Source organism: Syngnathus typhle, linkage group LG14 (genome assembly GCF_033458585.1).
Source record: "Syngnathus typhle isolate RoL2023-S1 ecotype Sweden linkage group LG14, RoL_Styp_1.0, whole genome shotgun sequence".
Lineage (NCBI taxonomy): Eukaryota > Metazoa > Chordata > Actinopteri > Syngnathiformes > Syngnathidae > Syngnathus > Syngnathus typhle.
Window position 1 is genome coordinate 2,611,689 of NC_083751.1, and position 23,980 is coordinate 2,635,668.

A 23,980-nucleotide genomic window follows, 5' to 3' on the forward strand; every position below is an offset into this window, starting at 1 on the left:
CATCTGTCCTACATTGATTGAAACAATTTCCTTTTGTGCCCTAGGCTTTGACTTTCTTTTAATATCCTTAAAAAGTCAACTCGTTTATGTAGGTCGAGGCACATTTAGTCGTTATTGCCAAACAAAACCAGGACTCTGTAAGGCTTTTTAAAGGAGACATATTAGTTTGTTTTTTTTCGACAATTATTCTACTTAGCTGGATTGCAGCCGGATTTTATTTCAAATCTTGGGGCACATTTTCAGAGGGAGGGGGGGGGCGGAATAGGGAGGTGTTTGGGTTACCTGAGTGTTTCGCGGCTTGTACGGCGAACTGCTCTCCAGGTCGGCCAAGATGCTGGTGAGAGAGTCGATCTCGGCATCTAAACTAGAGCGTCGCTCCTCCAGAGTTTTCTCGGGTCCTCTCGTCTGTGACAAAAAAAAATTGCAGTTCTGGATGATTTTTTTTTTTTTATTGTTGAGGATACCTCTCAAAAAAAAAAAAAAAAAAATCAATAAAAAAAATATACTAATGGGCTTGCTAAAAAAGGATATTTTTCTTATTTTAGAAAAAAGTGTAATTAAAAAATAATTAGATGAAGCCAAACAGTGACACGCCGATGTGAATAAATGTCAGTCACTGTCAATTATCACACACGTGGTGATGGACAAAAATAACATGAAGCTTATGTAAATGGCCTGGAGATTGCGCAACACCGGTCACAAGCGAATCATTGTGAAGCAGCACATCAAATTATCAAAAGATGATTATTGTGGATTATTTCGCAGTCATGGTTACGCACCACAATGGAATGCCATGCATGTACGACGAGACCTTGACGTCCTTTGTTATTGCGTCCAGGTTCCAACAAGTGCTCGGCTGTCATTTGTTGTTGCTTTTTTTTTTTTTTTTGGGGTCAACGTTCATCATCGTGCCCCTTGTTTTTCCCAGCGAATTGCAAATCAAATTCATCACTGTGCTTGGACAAACGCTGTCTTTTGCTTTTTCGAGCCATTTTTCTCCTTTTGATCCTCACGTTCTCCGAGTCGCATGGCCAGCTTTTTTTGTTTGTTTGCCATTTGGTCCTTGTCCATCCCATGACGCTGCTTTTGTCCTCTGAAAGTGCATTTGGCGGTTTTCTCTTCTCGCCGCTTATCGACAAGTTCCGAAAAGTGATGTTCCCGTCGTCCTCGTGACTCTTTTTCTCCTTATTTTCCTCAGCTAGTTCTGACTGTTGTCTTTTTTTTAATTGGTTTTTTTGCCACTTCTCTTGGCTTTGTTTACCGCCAAAGAGTTTTTATTTGTTGACCTTGTTGATCCCCAGTTTTCACACGTCTTGCCGTTTCTTACTTTCTGCGCTATCTAAGACGTGGAAAAGTTGCCTTTGTGTTTCTTTCGCTGCCTTTTGTGCTTCCTTTTTGGCTCAATCTAGCTGTTGTCATCCTTTTTTTCTATCCTTATTCATTCGTACACACTTTTCAGCAGAGTGAAGCGTTTTTTTTTTTTCATTTCTTTTTGTGCTCATTTTTTCCTCTTGTTTACCCTCAGGTCCCCACAGATATTGTCGTCTTTTGTTTTGGCTGCTTTTGTGCTCTGTAAATTCCTCCAACGCGGCAGGAATGACTAAGCTTCACCAACAGGTGTCAGCCTTCAGTCTGAGAAACTTTGCTTGTGTGAGTGTGTGTGTTAGGGGTGCTGGAGTTCAAGCTCATGGCTGCGGGCGTGGAGCTGAGCTGCAAAGTATCCACGCTAGGCTGCAGGTCAGCGCGGACGATCGGCCGCGTGCTGGGCCGGACCCCGCCACGCTCGCGGCGCACCGCTATTCCTCGCTGACACTTCGGACAGAAAAGAGGAGGGTGGGCGTTTCTCACCTGATATTCGTACGAGTTGGCGGGCGGAGGAGGCGGGTAGGAAGCGGCCGACGACGGCGGAGAGCGGATTGAATCAGCGGCAGGCGGCGGAGGAGGGTAGTCGGCTAGGGAGGGAAAGAAAACAAAATCTAAGATTCATTTCAGCAAAGGATTGATTCGACAATGTAAAAATTCATAATTTGACCTAATGTTGCAGGGGAAAAACTTGCTGAAAAGATTCTCCCACGTGCATTTTGGCAAAGAGTTCTTGGAAAAGCGAGGCCAAGTGTCTTTGCTTCAAGCGCTTTTGTGCAAAGTTTACTGTCAAAACTCAGAGCCATTGAACTAAAGCACATTACTTGGTCTTCGAAAGTCCGCTCGCTTGATGTTAAGACGGAATGTGAAGCCACAAAAAGCTTACGAAACTAACAGCGCCCCAAACCGCAGTTACACAAAGGAACAAAACGTTCTGACAAATGAGTGAATATCAAAAGCTGTGAGAAAATGCCAACGTTATTGTTTTGAATTTCTATCAGAAATAGCCAACGTCCACATGAGCCCCCAGACTGGCCCAATTGAAGGTCGATTACTCGCTTTAGTAAATATTGCCCTGCAAAAATGGATCAGCACCTGCGCCCTGCTACATTGAGATTTATACAGCGTAGACGGGAGACAAAGACGCTGGAGGTCTCAACCGAAAAAACACAAGACCATAAATTGTCTGCAGTCGCATAAATTGATTGAAAGAGTAGTCTGATAATCTGGATCTAAGGTTGATGGTGTTTTTTTTTTTTTTTTAGATTAGAAATGTCAAATGTGTTTTTGCGGGGCGAGGGAAACGAGCCAAATTTGCACTCCTTAAATCGGCGCTAATCCAAAAGGATTGCGGCGGGGGCCACATGTTTCAGACGGGATGAGGAGTTGCGTGGCCAAATTAAAGTACGATTTAAGACGGCGGGATCATGGTACACGAGGCGGACATGAACGGGAACTGGTGCCAATTCCGAGACTTTGACGAATTTCATTACGTCTTAATTGATGTCGTCGGTGTCGCTAATCCAAGGCAGACTGGCAAATTAATTTAGGAGACAGATAATGCCCCGTGGTTCTAATTGCTCGTGTCCTGAATGTCCTGTGCACTCGCGACAATGTGGGAATTCATTTTGAGTGAGTCGTGTCGGCAGCTTTCTTTTTTTCTTTTTTTTTTTTTAACGCAATAATGTGAAGCTTTCAATCCCGAAACCTTTTGGTTCATCATTTTACTGCGTTTTTAGCGCTTGGTTTGGAGTTAGTAGCATTGGGGGTTAGCTTTATGTTAGCAAGTTTTTTTTTCCCTGTAATTTATTTCCTTTCTTACTTTGTTTGTTGATTGGCCCGTGACTTGCTTTATTTGTTACTTACTTTGTTTGGTCATTTTAAAACCGCTGCTGTTAGTCAACCGTAGAAAAATAATGATCAATATTTTTTCTTGCGAGAAGCTTCACAAAAACCATTTATCAAAACCCATAATAGAATTTTATTGTTCACAAGGTCCATGTGACAAAGAGCTATCACAAGGTCGTCTTTTTCAAAACAATTAGCACCCCCCCTCACAACCTCCCCAAGCTAAACGGATTTGTTGATAGGAAGTGGCCCCTGCCATCACATGATACCGCGGTGATTATCAGCAGCAATACTAAAAAAAAAAAAGTTTGAAAAATAAAACATCTGACAAGCTCTTTTTTCTTTTTCCTCTAAAACTTGCGAGTCAACTTACTAATTGTGGGCTTAGTGTCGCTTAGCGATTGCATAAGCGCTTTTTTGTTCCTGCTCTGAGGCGAGCGAGTGTTTAGTCGCCGTCCCTGGCGCACCTCGCCGGGAGGATTGACAGGAAGTCCACCGGCGAGCAGTCTCGGCCGTCCCGTTGAGACGGCTCCTTTTGCGCCTGGCGGCTTTCACATCAATATGTGTTTCATTTTGTGTGTATTAGCGCAAGCCCTTGATGTTTCTTTGCCTCGTGACTGTATTTTTTTTTCGCCCCGTCTGATGACAATAAGTTACACAAGACCAATAAAAGTGTTACGATTGAAAAGTGGAGTTCAAAACTAAACAAAAATGAGGACTCATCTGATTTTAATATTGCTGAGTGACCGCGTGCCAGAAGGAAAAGAAATGGTGACCATTTAGACCCTGAAGCCAGTTTCACTTCACAACATGAGATTTGGCAAGTCTATCATGAATCAATCACACACAAAAGTCTTAAGTGGTTCCAGAAAAAAAGAAAAACTAAGTGCTATGTAAGACACAAGAAGACTGCCATTTTGAGTTGAAGCTTTCATTGCTGGACCTTCACTGAAGACTCACAAAAGCCATGCCTGAAAAAACACAAGATGTCTGCCAGTCGTTCCCAAGAGTCGCTCATAACTTTACAATTTCTCCAAATTTGGTCTCCAAAGCTAGTTTGACCTGGCAACGTAAATTTGGGTGAGACATGACTATCTTGAGTAGACCTATAAAAATGTCTCAATAGGCCATACCCAAATATGGACAGGAAGTCAGCCATTTTGCTTTGCCGTGGCCATTTTAAAGTCATTTTCCTCGTTTCCAAAAGTTCATTCATCACAAACTAATCTGATAGCCTAACGATTTCTAAATATGGATTCTACTCGGGCCGGCGACCCAAAATTATAAAACATTTTAAATTTGGCCGGTGAACTTTGAAGGCTCGCCATAAAAAGGGAAGCTCCAATAAGTCCCGTGTTAAAGACTTTCATTGCTACAAACACTTCAATTGTCTAATTTCATAGGCACCTTCCCAGCATGACGGCGGTCTGCTTCATGTTGTGACACATTCTTTCTCCACACGCACACACAACACAGTCGACACGCATAGCGCACATTTCACAGCCGTCATTTGTTTCAACCCGTCTGAAATGTTCCGCTAAAGAGACTGGCTGCTCTTTGAAAGGCATTCACCTTTTCTGCCAACGTTTGTTGTTTTTTTTTCCCCCCTCTGCTACAATAAAATAATCCTCCTATTGTTCTCCATCTCAATTTCTCATCCGGAGGGAATTCTCTTTCACTTTTTTTTTTTTCCAGGGCTTTGCTGCTGTTTCACATCTCCAAAGTACCCCCAAATCCTCCTGCCTTGTCTGCACTTGAGAGGACTAAAATGTCATAAAATCAGTCGGCGTTTTCTTCCGTACGTATCTCGCTAATTAAGCGCTTCACTTCTGGTTTAGCTTTTGTTTTCTCTCTCTTTTTTCTTTTTTTTAACTTTTGTCTTCTCTGGACTAAAACAGATCCTATAAGTATGATTATGTGCGCTTCAAAAATGAAAAATAAATAAAAAAAGGCGGCAGCTGATTCTCGCCACTCCGATCATTTTGTCTGTCTTATGAGCCGGAAAGTGATCAAATTTCGGCTCTTTAATTTACATCATTGTTTTTTTTAAATCCCAGTAAATACAGTGTTTTTAGGGTTGATCAATGTATCTCACACATCACTCTTAGCACATAGACACTATTATGAAAAGTGACAGCATGTGTAAGCGTCTGCAGACACTTGTCAAAAAGATAAGACGTCTTTATGAGCACATTAATCCCTCGCATTTTTTTTTTTTTTTATCAATCGTCTGATGTAAAAATGAGGATTAGCATAGAAATTAAGAGACAAGTCAATTTGGCAGCGCGCCTCACTGCCGCCTTTGTCTCGCCTTGCTTTGGGGGGGGCTTCACTGAGGCCATTAGCGGGGTCCGCCGACTCCAAATCTTTTTGTCGGAGAACTTGCGTCGATTCCCAGCGGGAAGGGAAGCGTGAGCCAGACGACGACTCGAGATGACTTACAGATTTGAGGGTTTAACTCGGGGGTATTCAAGTAGCGGCCCACGGGCCACATGGGGGCCCTCCCCTCACAGATTTCAAAGTAAATAAAACATATAAAAAATATATATTTATATATATATATATATATATATATATAAAACAACAACAAACGGATGTGCAACAATATTCTTATGTAAGTGAAGATGAGAGAAAGTGGAACAAGACGTCACACAGCCGTGACTTTTTCCTGTCCGTGCCGTGCATGCGGCGGCGTCCATTTTAACATCAGCGGGCTTCGAAGCCGCCAGCGCTAATTGAGAGAAGAAGCAGCGGGAAGAGCGGCTTAATCGCAACACTCCCACTCTCTTTATTGAGCAATTAGCTTCAAGGGGCTGCTCGCTCAACAAGGAATCCTAATGGGTCGCTTTAAGTGACGCGCGAGTGCTCTTATTTGCCGAGTGTCGTCCTTTATGGATCCGGCCTGTAACACCGGGACTAAGATTGTACTTCCTTGGCCTGTCTAATGCGATTGCGCAACTCTCACATTTGCATGAGTATAAATATGATGGCAGATGAAGTTTCCAGGTGGCGTTTACCTGCAGGATCGGTGTCGGTGGCGTTCTTGTACGGGTTGAACTTGGGCTTTGGCGCCACCACCGGGGCAAACTTTTTGGGCACCTGCTGCTGCGACACGGAGATGCTGGCGCTACCCGGCGACGGCGTGGTCTCCATCCTGGCGGTCACCTGACCGTCGTCGCCACTGTTGCCTGCGTTCCACATGCTTCTGGTGAGCAGACAGAAAAGAACATCCAAAAAAAAAAAATCACATGTTATATAGTTTGGAGCACAAAAGTCCCCCCCACCACCAACAGTAATTAGGAAGGCGTGATGCCTGAATGAACTTTTTAACTATCGAGTCAGTGGCGAAGACAAGTTGAGAAGCAAGAAATGATCTTGTGATCTTGACACCTTTTAATGTGTCCAAAAAGAAAGCGAGAAAACAATCAAAACCTTTTGTTGCTTGTTCTCTTGCGCTACAAAGCCCCACAAATCAAATGAGAGACAAAAGCGAACTCACCAAAACAACAACAGTAAAAAATAATGAAATAAAAACATATTGAAAAATGCTGCAATTCTGCTGCAACCACTTGCGTTGGTTTGTGTTTGGTTGCATTTCTCCCAAAAAAAAAAAAAAAAAAAGAATCTTGTAATTCATCTTTAATTGAACTCTCCCGTTGCTAAGTTACTGTCGCTACGACCATGCTAACAAACGATGGAGATCGAGGACAACAATAACAGCTCTATTTATTATTACAAATATTTTCCAAAACTGGAACATTGATGATAAAGACTCAAGGATACCAGCGAGGACAGTGTTAACATTGTAGCAGTAGAGGTTGAATTGATTGAGAAAAAGGTTACATAAAATATGTTTGTTTATATTTATCAACAAGAAGCCTTTTTTTAACCCCCCCAAAAAAAAATCACATCAATTATTTCATCTATTTACACGGCAAAATTCCTGTCGTCCTCCGCTTCTTCCATTTCTCCTCTTATTTGTGCCGTTTTCTTATCACGACAGCGACTGATTTTGGGAGGTTTCCATTCTTCCGGCTGAGGCCCACGCACAATCATCTTTTAATATTAGCTGAAAACCCGGCTCCTCGCGTTTGATATCTTAACGCGGGATGTCTCACACCCACCTGTCCTTTCACGCCTTTCACCAAAAAGAGGCGAGCGAAGAAAGGGGAAAATGATCTGAGACGAGCGACACATTCAACACGCCGCGCGGCGCGTACAATACAAGGCGCCGGGGCTTTGATCGCGCCGTGTACAATCACAGCGTGTCGTCGTTTTGTGCTTACCGGGTGCTAACATGCGCGTTGGGCACGCCATCCAAACATCTGTCAGTGCCAGAAAGCTAACAAATGATGTGATGGTGCCCATAGAACAGCTAACGGGACTTACTGGGATGGAGCGGTAGCTTAACAAACAAAAAGAAAACAATGACCAAAAAAGAGAAATAAGAAGGCATGAAGAGAAGAGATGTGTTGTCGTGGGAAATGTGGACTACAGAAAAATGTGGCAATTTGGGGAATGTGGAAAATGCTATAGTCTAGATGTGGAAACTGATGGTTATGGCTGAGATGGGGCAGGGCAGAATAAGTGAAGCAAATAATTGAAATGCAAAAAAAAAAAAGTTGAATAACCGAATCGGAATTTGTTCATTTTTGTCCTTAAAGGGTAAAACAATCGGTTATGACAGCGAATTTTGCGAGGAAGAAAAAATTGTTTTTATTTGAAGGCCGTATCGCTGACCCTAGTTTCAACTACAAAAAAACAAAATATTAGGAACAACCCAAGTGTCTATCTTGTCTGAAACATCTGGTTCTTAAGACACGCTGAGCTGACGATACGCACCGACGAGAGTTACCGATTTTGCGCTTGGTTTTACGGCTTAACGCACAGCACAATGTTGCATTAAATAATAAACATTTTCCAACCCGTGATTCGTGTTAGTAACCACAAGGTTACGTGGCGTCCCACTTTTAGAGGTCAGACTCATTAAAAGTCGCTTTATCTGGAGGCGAACGAATGGAGGCATGTCCGAGGAAGATAATATTAAACGACGGAGCGCGTGAGCCCGGATGGCGTGGATTCTTCATGGCTAAGCACGGCTACTCCCAACGACATCCATGGGAATCGACAAACAAACAAGAAAAATCCACATTTTCATTCCGGTTAGCCTCGCCGCCACTTTTAGCTGCCGACTTGGGCTATTTTTCCCCCCCTTTTGCTTGTCGTTGAGGAACTCGCTGCAGGTGTTTTTCTGCTGCATTAATTTTTCATGGCCACCACGGAAGCCATCAAAGAGGGACGCTCAGCTACACTGTCAAACATTTTTCTTTTGGGCATGACGAGCTTTCGAGCAAGTCTTCAAGTGAGAGACGTGAACCTGCCAGCCAAACTCCTTTCGCGGGATGTTTCCGAGATGCCGCTTAGACGACGGGCTGCTGCCATCCTGATGAACCAAAAAAAAAAAAAAAACTTGTGTTTCTGTCCCGGGAGTAGACTTACCTCGCTCGGCTAGGCACCGATCAAAACATCACTTAAAACAGACACCGTCGTCGTACCACCTCAACGGGGCTGGGAGGGGTGACCGGGATTAGCACTTACGCTCGGTGACGCAATAAGCGCGGAGGCCGCTCAGCCAGGCGAGCAGAAGCTCTAAAAAATTCAACGCTCCCATCCCAGCGAGCGAGCCCGCGGCAGCGGTGGCCTCCTCGGATACGCCTGAATGGCTGAGCGGGTTAACGCGACATTATACAAACGCCAGCTCGCACTTTCTCTTTATTTCCTGCCGTCGTACCACCCAAAGCCTTTTGACAACGACCGCCGGGAGCAAAGAGGTCAAGTGGTCGTCGTGGCTCGCGAACATTTTTCAGAAGGGCCTTCAAAAGCTGACTGACTGGCGGTGTTTTACTAACAGCACGGAGAGCTGTTCAGGACGTCTTTTGGGTGTTTAAAATTTAATCGAGGCGAGGCAACAACGGCGTCAGACCACGGGCCAAGTCAAACACGGTGTTCTGAAATATAACTCGTGAAAACACTCCATTGCAAACCTTACAGACTGCCTGAAAGCAATAAAAATGACAAGTATAAAATCAGTGGCCCATCTTAGTATAACCGGTTTTATAAGGTTTTGGGAATTCTGAGGACATTTCTTGTGACACCGCATGACCTAAAAAAAAAAAAAGGAAAATGGGGGATTTGTATGTTGCCGCATGTCAATGTGAGAAAGTAAGAAAAGACATCTTAACTCTTATTACATATTTTTTAAAAAGTACTTATCCCTATACAACATGTAGGGTGGGGATTAGAGCGCATGCTTGATTGCGCACAGTCAGAGGTCGCAGTAATTCGGCTACAAGCATAAAAACTATCATTAACTAACTCGTTCGCTGCCGACCCGGTTAAAATTCATATTTGACGTCTTGAGCCGTCGATGGTAGTGAATGAGTTAATTTTTTCAAACAAATCACAAAATCGAGCTAGGATTTCCAAACCGTAACATGTATACGCTTTGATTTGTCGATAGCATTAGACGCTACGGGTGTCGACTTGAATGGAGCTCCTGTAACTTTTCGACACCTCCTCAGGGGGGGAGAGAAGCTGTGACCACAAGTCTGCCTGGCGACCTGTGACACGCTTCACCTGCGACACCTGCACGCAGTCATCCCCGGTGTGAGACGAATTAGCGGACGGCTGACGCAAAGCGGCCACGACAACGCCGACGAGAAACGCCGCCGGCTAACGTCACCTTTTACAGTGTCCCAAAAAACAAAACTTGTGATGCTACTTTACTTTTCTCGCTTGGAACTACACTGAAAACTTTTTATCGGAAGCCTGAAGTTCGTCAGACAAAAATGCGGGTAGATGTGAAAAGGTTTTCTAAAAAGTTGTATGGGTTTGTAGTTTTCTCATAAGTGGCACGCAAATAAAAACCTGAAGAGCAGAACAAATCAATTATATGACAATGAATCAAGTGTTAATTGACTCAATTATTGCCTACCGTAAAAAAAAACAAAAAAATGATCGTCACCGCAAAAACTTGTTGACAAAACGCTCGCAATGTTGTTGACGCAAGTTGGCCTTTGCTCCCTAATGACGGCGCGTAGCAAAACTAGTTCCTGTAAATACGCCGAACGTGACTTTAACGCTGACTGACAGCCGGCATCGGCGGGGGAGGAATCAAAAAGAAAAACGGGACGGGCTTGCTCGGCTCGCTCCTTGATAAGTGCGCCGCGTCTCGGGAGTCGATCTCGCTCGCGTCTCGGGAGGTCGCTGAGTGACAGCTGTAAATATATCGCGTCGCAAACCCGCGAGCCTCCGCCGAGGATTGCGCTCTTCTTTTAAAGGCGCGAACGCCACGCCGACAACAAACAAACCAAGGCAGCTGCAAATCAATATGAGTCGGCTGATTAGCATGCCAAACATTCAGGTGCAGAAAACATGAAAGGTTGGAAAATTAAGGCCACACCTCTCGTGACACAAATTCAGAACCTGACAAGACATCTTAGAAAGTTTTACTCGGGGTTACGCTCAACTTCGACCAGTTCTTTACTTGTTTTTAGGAGTCGTCAAACTTTTTCAGCAAAACAAAAAACATGGAGCTTTTCGCGGGGCAAGATTGACCCTAAAACTCAAAAGCCACTTTGTATATTCAGAGATGGCTTCCAAAGAATTTTTTTTGTGTGCATCTAATCATGCCTACCAAATTTCATCATGTCATATTCAACCATTTTCAAGGGCTGAATTTTCAAAGAGGTTAGCATCCAGGTAGCTAGAAGAATAAATGCGCTAATAACAAGCTTCGGGACAACACCATGAGAGTAATTAACGTTGGTTTGATGTGACATTTAATCAATTCAAGGCAATGTTGTTCCCTTCCAGATAGGCTTTACTGTTTTTCGTCTTTGCCAGAAACCTCTTCCCGAGCCAAAGTACTCGTTTGCTTATTTGCCCCTCCACCCCAACTCGCCTTAACACACGTAGCCGCTGGCAATTTTTAAATAATGTCCCGTCATTGTCACCGCTGTCATCTCCGGATTAACACTTTTGAATTTAATTTTCAGTCCTCTTGCGGCAAAACAGCCCATTGACATTTTTGGGATGCAAAGACCAACTGATGATGATAGCTCGGAGCGAAACAAGTCAAACGCTCAAATGTTGTGCAGCGCATCAAAGCACAGTGGACCGCTTCAGGAAAGTGAGGGATAAAAGTGTTTATCAATAAAGCAGAATGAAATGTGAGACGATTACTATGTCCGTTTGAAGTTTTACCATATTTACCGTAGCGTGGAAGAGAATTTTTGTTTGCAGCTAGCAGTTTGTATTATTATTATTTGTTTCTTCATATACTGTACGAACCTGCTCTTGTTTCGTACCGAACGTGACCTTGGAAGCAAGCTTTGTACGAAACTGTGATTGCTAGCGCGCCGTTACGTGCGGAACATCTGTAAACACAAAAAAATAAATCTCCTTCATTGCTTCTTATCTACGGCGGGGTGAGCTTTACTGTTTATTTACACTTTTTAAGCCAAAGTAGTGAAAAACAAGTTTCTTTCTTTTTTTTTTAACGACTAGCGCTGACCAGATGCTACGCAGCTCAACAACAACATTTGCTGAAAGGGAGCTGGGCTCAATGCTAAGCTAAAGGAGGTAAACATGGGGAAAGTGGGAACGTATAATCCCCGCGGTGAGTGTACGATACAAGACTGGCGGATTAGTGTGGATTTCTTCTCAGCCGTATGCTGCTAAAAAGCCATTCGGGTTTTGCTTAATGACACAAACTATTATCACTTTTCAATTAGAGAGTTGATAGAGCCAATGTTTGGAGACAACAATAGCTTTGGTATTGTTTCCGATGTCTGGGCAAACTTGTTTTGGCTCGGGCGTGTAATCCTTTTCCTCCCTGGCAAGGCGGCTGCTCGATGTCTACAGATGACTTTAAGAGCATCAAAAACAGAAAAGAGACCCAAACGGGGGTAAAGACAAATGAAGAAAGGAGAAAAAGCAATCGATAGAAGAAAAGATAAACTTGGAAGTAAGACCTGGACTAGAAGAGAAAATGAATGACCCGAGGAAGCGAATGCCAACCATAGAAGACAAAGAAAGGCCACCGCGCATCAATATAACCGTCTTGAGACGCCTCGCTCATCTTCCGCATAGCAATGGCGTCCGCGTTATCTCAACGTGGCTCGATGAAAGCCAGCGAGGTTGATTTATCCGCTCGTCTCGACTTATTACCGCATACTTGAACTTGTGCTTGGGAGAAGTTGGCAGCCGCGTGGCTGCTTTTCCCCAGCCCTTCTCGGAGAAAGAATACGGCCGACACATAACAATGAGCAGCTCGAGGCGGCCTGAAGAAAAAAAAAAAACTTCCATCATGTCACAGTGCGCCAAGGTTTCCTCATACTGCTTTTTGCACACAATAGCATGTGGCTAAGCTTACCACTGGGTGCTTTTTTTTTTTTTTTTTTTTCTTTTTCAACTTCACAAGCATCTGATTTTGGAGGGCAACCAAAGGAGGTAGAAGGAAAAAAAAAAAAAAAAGTAATTTTATTACATTTATTTGATCAGTGTCTTGTATGGTAACGTTGCATCAGTATTAAACCCACCTGAATACTTGAGCTCACCTTTGCATGAACCAGCGAGCTTCCTGTGGATTTTTACTCGGCTGCTTTTCTGCCATGACCGATGTTAAAATGTGTTTAACTTGTTATCCGCAGAAGGCGAGCACTCGCAGAGATGTCTATCGCTGCGGGCCCGACGCAAGGTTTAACCGGGTTTAATCCGCCCCTCAAACAATCCGACACCGGTTGGCGCTGTCTCAACAAAAAAAAAACGCAACAAAACAACTCCGGTCTTCTGCCATGCTTTAGCAGAATAGGCCGACACATGAAATGATATTTAGCTTTGAATTGGGTGAAGCAGCATGTGGCTCACAAAAGCACACACAGTTGCATTTAAATCCCGGTTCTGTGAGAAACTATTGTTCTGATGCGTTGTGTCAAAGAGATGACAGAACAAAAAAAAAATCTTGTTTGCCTAAAAGCATCTGGAGGTTGAGTTTTGTCTTCGGCCTGGAAGCTTCCAGCTGTTTGGCTTGGCTGCTCACTCCGCAGCATTGTGAAAGGAGATTAATTGAAGAGTTAAACTAGTTGTTTTTGGCCGGCTTTGGACTTTAATTGACTCCCGGCTCAGGCTGTTTATCCGAGCGCTATCTATATCAGCCTCTTAATCACGGCGGCCTATCTTAATCACATCTGTCCATCCTTAAGCGTGTCTTATTTACCCCTTTTTACGCACCTCTTCACTTTCCTCAGCAAGGAGGAGGAGGAGGAAGATGTTGACGATGACTCTCGCGCCTAAGCCCCGCACTTTGTGGCCTGATCCTCGCCTCAAAAACATGCTGTCGCGCTTGAAGTAGAACAAGGCTTACCATGGCGCGGAGCAAAAAAAAAAAAAAAAAACAATCGAATATTGATATCAAATCTTCGGGAGAGTGGTTCCGAATGAGTTCCAAACCAAATCCACTTTTTTGCCGCATAACGCAAGCAAATCTAAAAGGAGTAAACACAAAATCAACACGATGATTACCCCAGTGACATGGCGGCACATTAGCGCCCGCCCGCCCGCCCGCCCGCCTCACTCATCCCAAACGTGCCAAATGTGATGCTAATGAGGCGCCAAATCCCAAACGGTGCCGGCAACAGAGCAATCAGGGCGCTTTTGTTAAACAGACGCTGGTGAACGCAAAAACACCGGAGGCATCGTGTCAAATAGTGGCACGTTTGTTAGTTCGTTAACAGACGCTCGGGACCGCCTCGTCTCGTCGGGTCGTGGCCTTTTGATGATGTCACGGTTTATTGTCTGATGTGATCTAGTCCACTGAGCCATAATTTAGTTTTCTTTTCTATTTAATAAAGTGTCAAGTTGACATTTTAAAGTCCCTGAGATCTAAAATCTCTGTCAACGGCAGGAGGAACCAAAAAAAAAAAATGTCTCAACATCTCAAATTCCTCAACTCAATTTGGGGCCCAGTCTGTCCTTGGCCACGGGCAAAGTGAAAAATCACATTTAAGCATTCTTACCTGTCACTTGTGTGACAATTTGACGTTCACAGAGTTCAAGTGGATGGAAAAATGTCTCTGGGGATTTTTTTTTTTTTTTTACTGGTTTTACAAGATTTGCAGGGGTTTCCCATGACCTTGTGCCTGAAGACAATCGGGCTGTCGGATTTTGCCCCTTTCCCAACAAAGGACGTTGAACGGTGGACGACTACCTTAAGTCTACTAAGATTGAATTCAATAAATGTGTTCATTTCGGAGTGAGCCACAAACTCGAATCATTTGTAACGTTTGTTAGATTCGTAGTTGTTTTGAAAATGTTGAAAAGGCCTCTTGAGATAATCAGGTCGTCTCAGATTTTCTGAGATTTCATGGAGATTCGGAGAGCTAACTTTGAAATTGTTATGGTCAGAGGTCTCGTGGAATTTACAGATGTTTGGCAAAAAAAAGGCATTACGAGATTTGAAGACGCCTCACAAAGACATTTTTGTGTGATTTTTAGACGATTTGGAAGGATTGCAGGAGTTTCGTGGGCTTTTTAGGGATTTTGCATGATTTGGAGTTGGCTAAGTGTTTCGGTATTTGTAAAACGTTAGCCAAAAGTAATGTTTGCGACATCTTTTGAGAAATATTGCACAAATTCATCTTTCGGAGCTATTTCGATTTAGAGCATCCACTGTGACAATTTGATATACTTCACAACGTTTATTGGGTGAAATTTCCGGGCCCGCTAGGGAACATAAGCGTAAATTCACAGGTAGGAGAAGATTACAAAGAGAACGGCACCTTGAATGGAAGAGGGACTTAAAAGTACATCGATGAAAAGATGTTTACCCAGCAATCACGCAATTCCATAATCACCGACATTCACGAGTCAACAAACAAGCCCAAACGCTTAAATATCGGCGATTTGAAATCCGAGTGGGCAGCGGGGTTTGGACTTGAAGAAATCCAGCCCCGGATTCATCGTGAGGAATCCCAGGAGGCAAAACCGACAAGCATCCATCGCTGGCACGTTTTTCCAGCTCCACATTTTTTTTTTTTTTTCGTAGGAGCAACCGCGGGAATGCAGAGATGCTCCTGCGGATATTTTCAACACATTAAAACAGCTCAGGACCGAGCTTGTTATTACCGTGGCTGTCAAATGAAACTCTCAGCCGCTTACGTTTCTCTTAATGTGTTGTTTTTTTTCTTTTTCTTTTAACTTAGCTGGGTCAGCGAGTGCGAGGTGAATGCAATGACAGTCAACTATGTTTAGGCCTAACGACATAATTGCACACATTTTTTTTTTCTCAGTCTTTACAAGAAGAGGTGCAGCGGTATTTTCGAGGAGGAACATAGATGGTTATCAAAGTGTGTGAAATGAAAGGGGGGGGGGGTAGACAAGATTGTATTGTAATGAAGGCAGTTCGCCGAGATATTTGATTTGTATTTTACAATGCTCACAGCTAATACTTTTTAAAACAGACTGTTAAATTCTGTGTTTGTTGTTTTTGCATAAATTAAAAGAGATTATGATCACAGCGCACCAAGGGTCGAAAGTTTAGTGAAGGCCATTTTTGAAAAGCGAAAAGATGCAGTGAATAATGAATGACAATGAAAAAATCATGCCCCTTAAATGTTACCAAAATATGACATCAAATATACATCATGATGTACTACACTCACAATATGTACAAACAAATGTTACAAAGAGGGCACGGCATCACTTTAGTTGTGTCGTTTTTTTCCGCAAAGAAGAATAAAGAATAAAAACTGTTGCCAGCTGTTCAGTCAGGAGCTTCTTACAAAAAAATAATTAAAAATGACATAAGACTTGGGATTTACTGAGAACACAATCAAAATATTGTAAACAAAAGAAGGAAAGAAATAAAAACTCACCCAAACTTTTAACACCAGGCGAGTTATTACACAATGCGGCACCTGTAAGAAAAAATAAATAAATTCAGTATCAAGCTGGGGAACAACACGAGTATAGAAAAGACGTCAGTGTTGTCCAATCTCAGGTGGCCAAAGTTTGCCTCCCGTGCGTTCGCCTCGGCGCTTTTTCTTCGCCGAGTTAGCATTAAAGTGCAACGCAAACAAAGTTAAAAAGCAACTTTTGACTGGAGGGGATAAATTGAAACAGATAATTGCGAGCAAAATTGCTATTTCTGGCGCAGCGAAATGTCCTACATTCTCTTTGGATGCAGGTAAAAGTGGGGGCGGAGTGATTTGGTTATTTATTTTTCTTTTTGTCTCCAGGGCCCCCCAAAAAGATGCGCGATGCTCTCGCTGAGGAAGCCTTTTGTTGCCGTAAATTGACAGTGTCAGTTTCCCCGCTCGGCGCCGTATACTTCAGGGAACGACGATGGGATGTAACGCGGATGCTCCGCACGATGGGCGTCAGTCAACGTGACAGTTGTTTTTTCCTCTTTCTTTAAAATGAAGGAAAGAGGGAGGGTGGGTCTTTTTTTTTTGGGTAAGGCGAGGCGGGAATAGGAATTAATACACCTACACTCCCCCTTTTTCCCTTTAGGACGGCGTGCATCCTCTTTTTCTTTGTACTCGCATCGTAATTACTGGTGGGCGCCAGTTTGGATGTGATCCAGGCCGCCTCCTTCGCACTTTTTTTTTTTTTTTGCAAGTATAATTTTCTGACAAGCGAGACTTTTTCCTTAACTTTTTGCTTGTTTGCGTGTTGGGAAACAAAACAGTAGTGTTTTTTTTTTTTTTTGACAAGCATAGCAAAAACAAGCAAAAAAGTTTTTGGTGCTCCATTTGGATAATGTGCCGAGACACATGGATTGACTAGTTCTGAACGATACGCATCTTCGCCATCAGCGGGACTCCAATTGGACCTTGGATGCTTTCTTATTAAAAGTCTTCACCTTTTTTTTTTTTTTTTTGAAGTACAGCACAAGGCTTTTTTTTTGAACACCCCAAAAATTTATTGCTGCAATTTATTTTTATCGAGTCACCGAGTAAATACAATGTACAAGGGTCTTTCTTGTTCTGCTCGAGAATTGAAAGAGGACAATCGTTCGAAAGCCTTGACCAAAAAATGCATTACTAAGATCAATGATGCTTTTTTTGTCGTCTTCCTTTTCCTGCTATTTTTGCAAACTACATTTGATGTTTGTTTGCCTTTTTTTTTTTCCCCCTGCCCCAAATAGGCCATGGCACCTTGGCGGATACGTTCTCCCTAAGGTTGTGGACAAGTCTTATTGGGCCTGAAAATGTTCGAGCAGAGCCAATGAAAAATACATAGATTGGCGAACACAGCGCTCGTGTATTTATAGCCTGGTTGCAGCCAACGAGAACGCTTACATCCACTTTGTCAATGGCACAGAGCAGATGAATCCAAACAACAACAAGAAATGTCTTTGGTTTAGAACATAGGAGTCAAACCCAAGGCCCGGGGGCCAGATACGGCCAGACGCCTCGTTTTACGCGAAGACAACTGCCATCAACGGCGATTATGCAACCTATGCGGTGCGGCGTATACAATTGGTTAATCCGTCACTGAAACATTTTCTGTGACAAGCTGCTAAAAGATGCGATTAGACGCGACATGAGAAGAAGCTCCGCACCCGGCTGTCACACACTTGTGACAGCATTAACAACGCGGCGTCAGAACGCGCCACCAAGAAATGCTTTCCATTCAGTTCGGCTGACTTTTTGTTTGTTTTGTTTTAGGCCACAGAGGAATGAAAATGAGGTTAATCCTAAAGGAGCCACAAACTAAAAACAAATGAATCGAGATTGACAAGACAGTCTTCCATAATGGATGCCTTCAGACAGCTTTTGGCGACATGAAGCGATGGAACATTTTCATGATATTTGAAATATTTGACTTTTTAGCTTTTAGCGTTAGCTTCTTCTTAATAGATACATACACAATTTGTTCAAAAGAATGCCTGAGTTCCCCAGGCCAGGTTTAATCCAGTGAGGAAAGGAGTAAGACACCCCATTCGTGCAATCAAACTTTTACGTTCGGTGGAAGAATAATCGTCGGATGAAACATTTTCCGAGGATAAATGCTTGCCTTACATCACAAGCGCCGGCTAACACGAGACATAAAGCGGTGCGCCGCCATGATGTATAGACACCATGTGAGGACTTTGGTCTTGGATGTAACATAGCACCACACACACAAGAAAATGATTTGGGTCAGTAGGTAATTGCATTCGGGAACCACGGAGGACTTGACGCCAATTAATTCCACCGACGCTGAACCGCTCGTTTTGTTTGCTGCCGTGTCAAAACGGTGACGGATGTTGACACATTTCGAGTCAGTACAAAAAAAAAAAACAACAGACCAAAATTGTTTTGTTTACAGGAAATTATAGCGTGTCGTTCAATTCTTTTTCAGTTTCTATCATTCGAACATTTGTGTCTAATTTTGGTGATTCCAAATGACGCTCTTTTGGCAACAGGCCGCCACAGTCATTTGAGAGTGTTTAGCGGTTGGCATCGGAGAGTGTATCAGTCACACACAGCGCAAAGTGTGTTCCCATTAGCCCGCAGCGGCCCGGCTGCCTAATCTCAGTTTAATCACTTAGCGGCATCCCGAGCTAAACGAGAGGGGAGGAAGAGGCAGGAAATGTCATTTTTGGCACAGCGCGAGTCGGGCTGTCCGGGACGGTTGGCTTCATGACGAAGCATTTCCTTGACTGGTTGAAAATGCTCGTTGACAGGAAGTGGAAATGTGCACCAGAGGACTTGGCTGATATGAACTTTTTTTCAGTTTGACTGCAAACGCTAAGTGACACATGGCAAAGCGACTGTAAAAAAACAACAACTCAATGTTAAATTACAATTTTTGGAATCAAAAAGCCAAAACGTGAGCATCCTTTGTGACAAAAATATTCAATTAAAAAAAGTTTGACAAAAATTACAAATATTCTTCTAACTTTGGTTTTATTTCAAGTTTAATATTAGAATAATATTTTTTTAACTTCCTCAGACTATTTACTTTTTTGTTCCTGTAAGATTGACTTCATGCTCCTAAATATAAAAATAAGAAATACAATCAAACTTTAATATATGCCAAATTGGGTTGCATTTTGGTAATAGAAAATTACAAAAAAAAAAAAAAACATCTATTACAAAACTCCCCAAAAGACATGTGGATCATATTTCATTTCATCTTCTCTGCCCGACCACATAGCAACATAACAACGACGACTAGCATTTTGTAAATAGCAACACAAACGAGGGTAAAGGCACAAAACAGAGGCCACAGGTAGCACTAGCATGAAGCCTCTGAGTTTATTAAATCAGCCCAACCGGCTTGCGGGTTAACAGAGTAAATCCAAAAATCCTTCAAAAGTGCTTAAAGCCCAAGAGGAATAAATGGAAATACGCCACTATGGCGGCACGTGTGCGTATAATCCCAAATCGGCACCCGAAAAGCCTCAACGGTAAATAGCTGTTTGGGAAGGGCTAGCAATGACTTTAAGCGGGGAAAAACAGAAAGTAATCAAAACCTTTAAAGTGATTAATGACATACAGATAATCTGTGCTTGAGCTGAGGCGAGATCGGCGGCGGTGTAATTGCTCCCGTTAATCGTGTATTAATTTGTTGACTTGTTGAGATTTCTTTTCAGACGACTTGCCAACGTCTTGAAATTAAGGACGAGTGAGGCCAGATTAAGTTTGTGGATGATGTAGTGGAGATTTTGAATTTCCAGACAAATTGCTGTTAATTAAAAGAAACTCGCTAAAAGTTTAAAATTGACGCAGCGATTTCAAGAGAATGCTTTCGTTTGGCCGCCGACTTTCAAAATATGAACTCGTTGGCCTGGAGGGAAAAAAAAACGAGAATTCCAAACCAGTTACACACACATACCAAGTAAAAATTCATTTGAACAGAACGGCCGTCAAAAGTATGTGATAATTAACTCACACCGACGACGAAAGGTGACGCAATTGTTTTTCCGCCCAAAACTAACCTTTTTGGGCTTTTCAGTTCAAAACAATCAATATAATGTAAAAATTAGATTAAAAAATTCAAAATGCATTTGGGGTTTAAAATTATATTTTAGCTAAATGAGCAGGATAAACAAGTGTTAGCTGAATAACACGATTCTCAAAAACAATCGTTTTCACCCTTGAATGTAGAAATTGTCTTTTTCCAAATTGTCATTGTCTCGTGACGATTTTTTCCTACTTGCGGCTAAAAAAAAATGCGACATTGCCGCCCTGGAGGCACGACTCGACGGACATGATAGCGGCAGCAGGTGCCCGATCGGCTTCAAAGGATCATGTGGAAGCTCCTCGTCCCCAACCGACAAGATAAGAACGTCTCGCCCCCTCATTTAACGATATATCGCACTCCCATACCCCCCCCCCCCCCCACACACACGTTCTCCACCGAGCCATCTGATGTTTGAAGTGTGAACGTGCGAGATGGAAGTAAGAAAGCAAGGACGGAAGGAAAAAGGTCAGCACACATTCATCCTAACAGGCCGGAGGGACAGCTAGAAAAATGGTAGCGAAATGAGTTTGCCGTGTTCTGGCGGCAACTATTAAACGCCTTAACACACAGCAGTCTTCGGACGCTATTCATCAATGAAAAGAAGATACTCACGATTGCTTTGGATCAGGGAAAGGAATGGCGGAGCGAGTCGTGTGCAGCCCAAGTGACTCACATCCCCTTCTCTGCCGATCGCTGTCGAGCATCGCAAGGAGGCAAACATTTCCAAATATGGAGAAACTATGAAGTCAGCAACGGAGGGGCAATGTCACTTTTGGTTTACTTTTGCTGGGAATGTCAAGAGAGAGCCAGTACTGCGGTGCATAGCTTACAAATCAAAATATTGGAAGCCGTGAGCCCAAAAGCCTTGGCCTTTAAGCCTTTAAATGAAAAACTATTTGGTTTTAATGTGCTTAGTACAAGGCCTTCAATTTTGATTGACATGTCCAAAAGGGCTTCGTCAAAACAAAATGGCCGACTTCCTGTTCAATTTTCTTGTTTTTCGTGAGTTCTTGAATTTCACCACAATTCTTCTCAACAATTTGGAGAAACTTTGAAATGCTAATCAAACTTAGAATCCAGCAAAGTCTAAAAATTGAATGCCACCAATGAACATGAAAATTGTGCCCGTTTTTCTCGACTGTTTGTTTGAAATCCGAATCAGCCAAACTCATGGTAGTGAAAATGGCGCAGTCAGTCGTAAATAAAACAACAAAGTGTTTTTTCATTACAGGGCGGCAGTTTGTCCAGTTTGAATGAAAGACGTGTCCCAGAAAAAAACAAATGCTTCTTCGCAGCATGTTTATCCCACTTTTAAATTGTACTTGCGCATTCCGCCTGTCCACCGCCGTGGCTCTCTCTTTTTTTTTTTTTTTTTTTTCTCTCACAGAGAAAATTAATATCCAAGAAACTTGTAATCTGCTCTTGCGTAACAGGAATTTGTCTGCGGCTTTTATTGCTCAACGTTGCAGGATACATCATGCGCGTGTGTTTACCGTATACAGCACAAATGATTGCGAGCGGACGCTCCAAAAGCGAGTTTGTATCCGGGGGAGATTACCAGAAAGTTCATAAACCTGCTAAATCAAACATGTCGAAAAGTTGAATCCATGGAAAATGATATCACGAGCCCATTTTCTAAATCTGAACGCTGTCCAATCCTGAAGGAGACAACGTTATGACATCATCGATGACCTCAACCTGAGGTCATCGGCTTGTTACAATCTCCTACTGAGTTTCACACGGAGACTTTAAAGAAGCCAAGACGTTCAACGCGGTGATTGATAGCGGCGCACGTAGCGCTCGTCAGTGTTCACAAGAGTCGCCCGCCGCACATTCTTGGCGTGCCTCGCCGCGCTTGCGTACGCGGCGGCGTGTTGCGACATATCTGTCGGGTGGGTGTTAAACGGAGGCCAGGGGGAAATTATATTTCTATTGTTAAAGCTCCAAAACAACAACGCTTAAAATCTCAAGTACAAAATAGACGCATGCAAATTCAGACGAACCGCTCAACAGGGTAAATTATAAAATATAACTTTTCAGCCGGTCATGTAATTATGCTACATCTTTTCTGTCTTTCATGCTACGAATTGCCAGTAAAATGGCAGACTAGTCAAGAGGACTTGTCTCTCATAGTAATATTCTCTTCTTGGCTGCTGTTAATATCACCTTCATCACCGCTGACCCCTGCGGCACTCCTGGGGAGTCATCAGACTTTAATTATACCTTTTTAATCACTACAATGTAATCTTCAGAGTAAATGGACCCTCTTTTTTTTTTTTTTCTTTCAAACATTCGCACAATCTGCTACTTTGATTAACAAAGGCGCTTAATTCTTCCCTCTCAATAAACGTCAATGAGTCACTTCCTTGGGACGTTTTATTTAAATGTGTCCCTCTTGGAATTGCTATGTGTCATTATTCTTGTTGTAAATTTGACTTTTTTTGGGGGGGCAGCACCATGTGGCCAAACCAACATTAATTTTTAAGGCGTGTTTTTTTTCGGGATAACCACGCAAAGATGTGTAAGGTGCGCTAAAGGCGTGGCAACTTTTACATTTAACAGTACAGTGTTTTTTACACTTTTACAACAGGCAAGGATGTAAAAATATCTACAGAAACCTTTGTACCTGGTTGGTTGATAAATTCCTTATCACAATTGCATGGACGACAATAATGGCGGTCAAACACTTTGCTCGCCCTCCATTTTGTCAGATATAATTTGTTGATGAACTTTTGAAGCACTGATGTTATGATGAATACGTTGGTTAAATAAAAGAAAAGCCTTTCAACACAAGGCCATTCTAACAATGTCCTGAAACCATTTTTTTTTTAAATACTCTGCCTGTTCCACAACAACTATTTTTACGCAGTTTTTCCAAACAGACTGCAGCAGTGCATTATCCAAAAAATAGGGACAAAAGCACATAAATCACAATAATTGCAATGTGATTTTACACAAGTGGCCATCAAGAAGCGTACATCGTCACCACGTCAATGCGCTTTGACTCCGCGTCTGAATAAACGAAGAGGAAAAAGAGCTCGATTGTAGTTGTTAAAAGGAAAGAGGACACACGCATAGTGTGAATTTCAAATCAATAATATGAAGCCCACCTCCTCCGCCCGCCCGGCGCCCCGACGCCCCTTGAGAGCAGCCGCTATCAAACCGCATACATCTGCGTCGCTCAGAACCGTTTCTGACTGCATTAAATGCGGCGGCGCTCTTTTAAAAAATAAAAAGGACATGTTTGACAGTGTTGATGATGTTAAAGTTGAAAGACGCTTTGAGCCGCGGACCCTCCTGGTGGGTTCGTTGCAGTCACTCAGGCACATTTTAACGGGGGTACGGCGGCGGCTCTGCGTGAGTCGTCGTGTTGAGACTTAAGAACTTTGTGAGGAAGTTTCATCTTCTACAGGTATGACCATCCTCAATCTAAGGATCCCATAGATCATGTTTCATTGGAGTATCCAAATCTGGTTCTGAAATCTAGATAACCATCCTGATTGAAAAGATCAGGATCGTTATCCGGATTTCGGTAAGGCCTGCTGATTTTCTCTGCGTTTAATCTCCAATATCATTTTGTTTTTCGAATACATCGATTCAATGTTTATTTAAATTGTACAATAAATACGGTGGGTGACAATAACATCACGGTTTTAGGAATAAAGCTGCTGTATTGTTGTTTATGGATACTTCATTAGGTTAGTGGTACATAGATTAAAGAAAAATAACACTATAGGAGAATTTAGCATAAAAA

The 23,980-nt window shown here is 42.7% G+C and overlaps 1 protein-coding gene across 6 annotated transcripts in view; it reads right to left on the reverse strand.

Annotated features, from left to right (window-relative positions):
• Nucleotides 1–23,980, reverse strand: part of lpp (LIM domain containing preferred translocation partner in lipoma) — a 69,033-nt gene that overhangs the window by 28,179 nt on the left and 16,874 nt on the right. For 2 of the 6 annotated variants that reach the window (XM_061297120.1, XM_061297122.1), the window contains 4 exons: nt 16,146–16,187; nt 6,228–6,412; nt 1,849–1,952; nt 283–405 (listed from right to left, as the gene is read on the reverse strand). In XM_061297120.1, the coding sequence (XP_061153104.1) occupies nt 283–405; nt 1,849–1,952; nt 6,228–6,411 (411 nt within the window). In that variant the 5' untranslated portion in view covers nt 6,412; nt 16,146–16,187. Of the gene's footprint in view, nt 1–282; nt 406–1,848; nt 1,953–6,227; nt 6,416–16,145; nt 16,188–20,838; nt 20,965–23,980 lie in introns of all 6 variants that reach the window. The other 4 variants (XM_061297117.1, XM_061297119.1, XM_061297121.1 and 1 more) reach the window with 3 other exon arrangements.